The sequence below is a fragment of the Phaeoacremonium minimum genome, assembly GCF_000392275.1.
Source record: "Phaeoacremonium minimum UCRPA7 unplaced genomic scaffold PA7_03_scaffold_175, whole genome shotgun sequence".
Classification (NCBI taxonomy): domain Eukaryota; kingdom Fungi; phylum Ascomycota; class Sordariomycetes; order Togniniales; family Togniniaceae; genus Phaeoacremonium; species Phaeoacremonium minimum.
Window position 1 is genome coordinate 21,348 of NW_006921082.1, and position 3,575 is coordinate 24,922.

At 49.4% G+C, this 3,575-nt stretch overlaps 1 protein-coding gene across 1 annotated transcript in view; it reads left to right on the top strand.

Moving 5' to 3' along the window:
- Positions 1-1,585: 1,585 nt before the first annotated feature.
- The window catches only part of UCRPA7_2578 (putative amine oxidase protein), a gene marked incomplete at both ends in the record, with an annotated part of 3,484 nt that continues 1,494 nt past the window's right edge, over positions 1,586-3,575 (top strand). The window contains 5 exons of the mRNA XM_007915153.1: positions 1,586-1,612; positions 1,778-2,357; positions 2,413-2,705; positions 2,769-3,363; positions 3,416-3,440. Coding sequence (XP_007913344.1) covers positions 1,586-1,612; positions 1,778-2,357; positions 2,413-2,705; positions 2,769-3,363; positions 3,416-3,440 — 1,520 coding nt within the window. The remainder of the gene's footprint in view (positions 1,613-1,777; positions 2,358-2,412; positions 2,706-2,768; positions 3,364-3,415; positions 3,441-3,575) is intronic.

Sequence of the window (3,575 nt, forward strand, 5' to 3'; positions counted from 1 at the left end):
TCCTCACCCTTCAATAATTAACATTCATTACCCTGGCGGAGGAGTATGTTTGCGGGGGACGGCGCACCCTTGTTGGCCTCGTTCTAGGCTGGCAGGGGTCAGACCCCACATCTCCCAGATGACGAGAGCCCCGAGCCGCCCATCGAGGTTCCTGAGATGAGATCCTCGGCTCTCCACATTTTGATATCTCTTGAACCACCGAGGTCGTTTGTTGAGTTGTTTCCCAAAAGACTGGCATGGTTTCTCGATCTTGAAATGACCGGTCATTGTCACGATCAAACTTCAAGATGTGATATCGAATTGGAATTCTACACAGTCTGAATTGGAGAGTTCAGCCCCACCCGGCGTTCTTTCAGTCCGAGCCTCCGACATGGAGGATTCAGTGGCCACTCGACCAGAAGTTGGAAGACTTCACGCTTCTGTGCTCATTCCCACTTTGATTGAACAGATAGGGCACTGCCTAGCAGCTGGGATTATCAAGTCCTGAAAAGCTTGTTACTACCAAGGCTAGTCTGGATGTTTTTCCTAGGTTAAATCCTCCTTCCATGACTTTCGTTTGTTTCGCATCATCGATTGCCTCTCGAGTTGGCCGTAGCACTACAGTTCGGGTTTTGTAAGTGCCACTTCATTCATCATAGCGATAACCAGCAAGTTGCCATTTGAACAAAGCCTGGAATTACCAGTCATCTCCAGAGGGTATCAAGTGGAACCTCTGGCCACATAATGCTCCGTCAGTCTAAAGTCGTGGTCTCAATGAGCCAGCCCAGTGTCTGGCATGGTTCGTGGACACCTTGCTATTGGCTGCGGCTTTACAAGTCGATCGCCCTACCTGCTTTCTGCGCTCCAATCTAGGTGCTGTTACATGGCCGACGCTTTCCTGTCCTTCCCTCCCAGCTATCCAAGTGGGATCTTCTTCCGCGTCCCAATCTAACCTAACCATAAATGCTCTTGGCATATATGAAAGCTTTATGTCAGCACCTGCATTCCATGGGACTTATCTATCAGATTACAAGCGATAAGGCAAGGAGCGGAGCATTGTGACTGCCTAGCAGATGGGTAGGACACCACCACCACCACCTTCTCTCTTCCGTCTAGAGGTTGCTCAGCCTGCGGGTAGTTAGTGAGGTCGTGCTTTCTCCCCTAGCTTGGGGAGCTTAGCTGCCGGAGCAAAGACGCTAGTGACAATCCCCTCCCTATCTTTCACCTCGAAGACTTCATAACTTCGCTTTCCCTGGTGCAAGTGCATTTCTGGCCATTCTTGCTGGCATTGCCGCCGGACTGGAATTGTGTCATTGCAACCTCGCAAGTTGACCTGGCCTTCTGTGCTGTCCTACATGAACTGCGGGGCGGTCGCTTGAGCCGCACACTTGATATCTCCAAGTTACCATCCCTGGCTTCTCTTTGACCTGCGATTTTCTTACTAGTTCTGTTACACTTCACATTTGAAGCTCTTCAAAATATGGATGCTTATTCGATTTCCGTTACTAGTCCGTCGAGACGGAGCGCATCCCGTATCTATCAAGACTTGACGTCTTGTCGCTATCATCACGTTCTTGGCCTCGACTCACACCAGGTAATAAGAACCATGAAAGACATGGACACAAGTCACGAGGTGAGCCAGTTTCTCATATACCTCATAGTGATGACATCATGGTGGTATGGCGATTATAGCAGTATACAACGGCGACGCTCCTGGTAGGACAAGGACTGGATTCCTTGTTTAGAGGCCTAGGGGACAATGCTCTGAGACGGGAGATCTCACTGACCTAAATCATAGAAGGCACAAAATCGCCCGAAAGCGCACATTGGGATTGTCGGCGCTGGTCTCTCTGGTCTCCGTTGCGCCGATATCCTTCTTCAGAATGGATTTAATGTCACTATTCTAGAAGGAAGGGACCGTGTGGGCGGTCGAGTACATCAGCACAGATTGCCAAATGGCAAGTTGGTTGACGAAGGCCCAAACTGGATTCACGGCACAAACGACAACCCAATCCTAGACATTGCGAAGAAGACAAACACTGCCGTTGGCAGTTGGGACACAAGGTCATTTGTCTTCAACGAGTCTGGCGAGCTCTTTTCGTCTGCGGATGGCGAACACTATTCTACTATCATGTGGGACATTGTGAAGGACGCGTTCGAATACTCTGGCGAACACTCCGCCTCCATTGACCCCCAGGAGAGCTTATTAGATTTCTTCAAGAGAAGGATAGTGGAGCGTATTCCGGAATCGATAGAGAACTGGAAGAGGCAACGAGAGATTGTGATGCAGATGGCTGATCTCTGGGGCGCTTTTGTCGGGAGTCCTATTGAGCGGCAGAGCCTGAAGTTCTTTTGGCTGGAAGAATGCATTGAGGGAGGTGAGTGACTTGTGCTAGCCTATATTATACACTGGTACCCGCTGATAGATCTCAGAAAACTTATTCTGTGCTGGCACGTATGAGAAGATCCTAGACGATATCGCAAAGCCTGCTATCGATGGCGCATCGATTGAGTTTGAAAAGACGGTAGCTTTCATTAACACTAAAGGCACGGCAGATGAGAAAATTGCTGTAATCACGGCGACCGGCGAGCATTTCACATTCGATGAAGTTGTAGTGACTGTCCCTTTAGGCTGGCTTCAACAGAACCTGAGAGCCTTTGAGCCTCCCTTGCCCACCCGTCTCGTCAGGGCAATCGGGAGTATAGGCTACGGATGCTTGGAGAAGGTAAGAGACGTCCTAAGTGGTGAGCTGTCTCAAATGTATTGGAGCTAATACCGTTGTACCCAGGTTTATATCAGTTTCCCGAAAGCCTTCTGGCTTGATTCTGACGAGAACGGCCGAATCATTCAGGGGTTTTGCCAGTGGCTATCCCCCAATTATGACCTGGAATCAAATCCGAAGAGGTGGACTCATGAAGTGGTTGAATTGGGATCACTAGCACCTTCAGCAGCCCATCCGACCCTCTTATTCTACATATATGGTGAAGAGTCCCAAGTACTTACGGATACTGTCTCAAAGCTGCCTAACAAGGAAGCAAAGGACAAATATCTGTATGACTTCTTCAGACCCTACTATTCACTCATGCCGCACTTTGAGAAGGACTCGGCCGACTGTCAGCCCAGCGCCTGTTTCGCAACTGATTGGCTTCATGATGACCTGGCGGGAAATGGAAGCTATGGAAATTTTCAGGTTGGCCTACAGGAAGGTGACAAGGACATAGAGGCCATGCGAGAGGGTGTGCCCGAGCGTGGTCTGTGGTTAGCTGGCGAACACACTGCTCCTTTTGTTGCCCTGGGTACTGCGACTGGCGCATACTGGAGCGGCGAGAGTGTCGGAAGAAGAATAGCAGATGCTTATGGACTGAAGCATGGTGAAGCAGCGGGTACGATAACGGAGGACGTCAAGCTTGCATGAGCAGCCTTGCTGAGGACCAGTCACGGATCGATTAATCACTTTTTGGTACGTTAGCTTATCCGTAGACGATGACAAACGCTATGCATTATGATCTTTGACGAAAAAGCTGAGTGTATATCAAATTTCTTTCAGTAGTTGACTTTGGTGGCATACCTCAGCAACTTTACCCCTGAATATAAG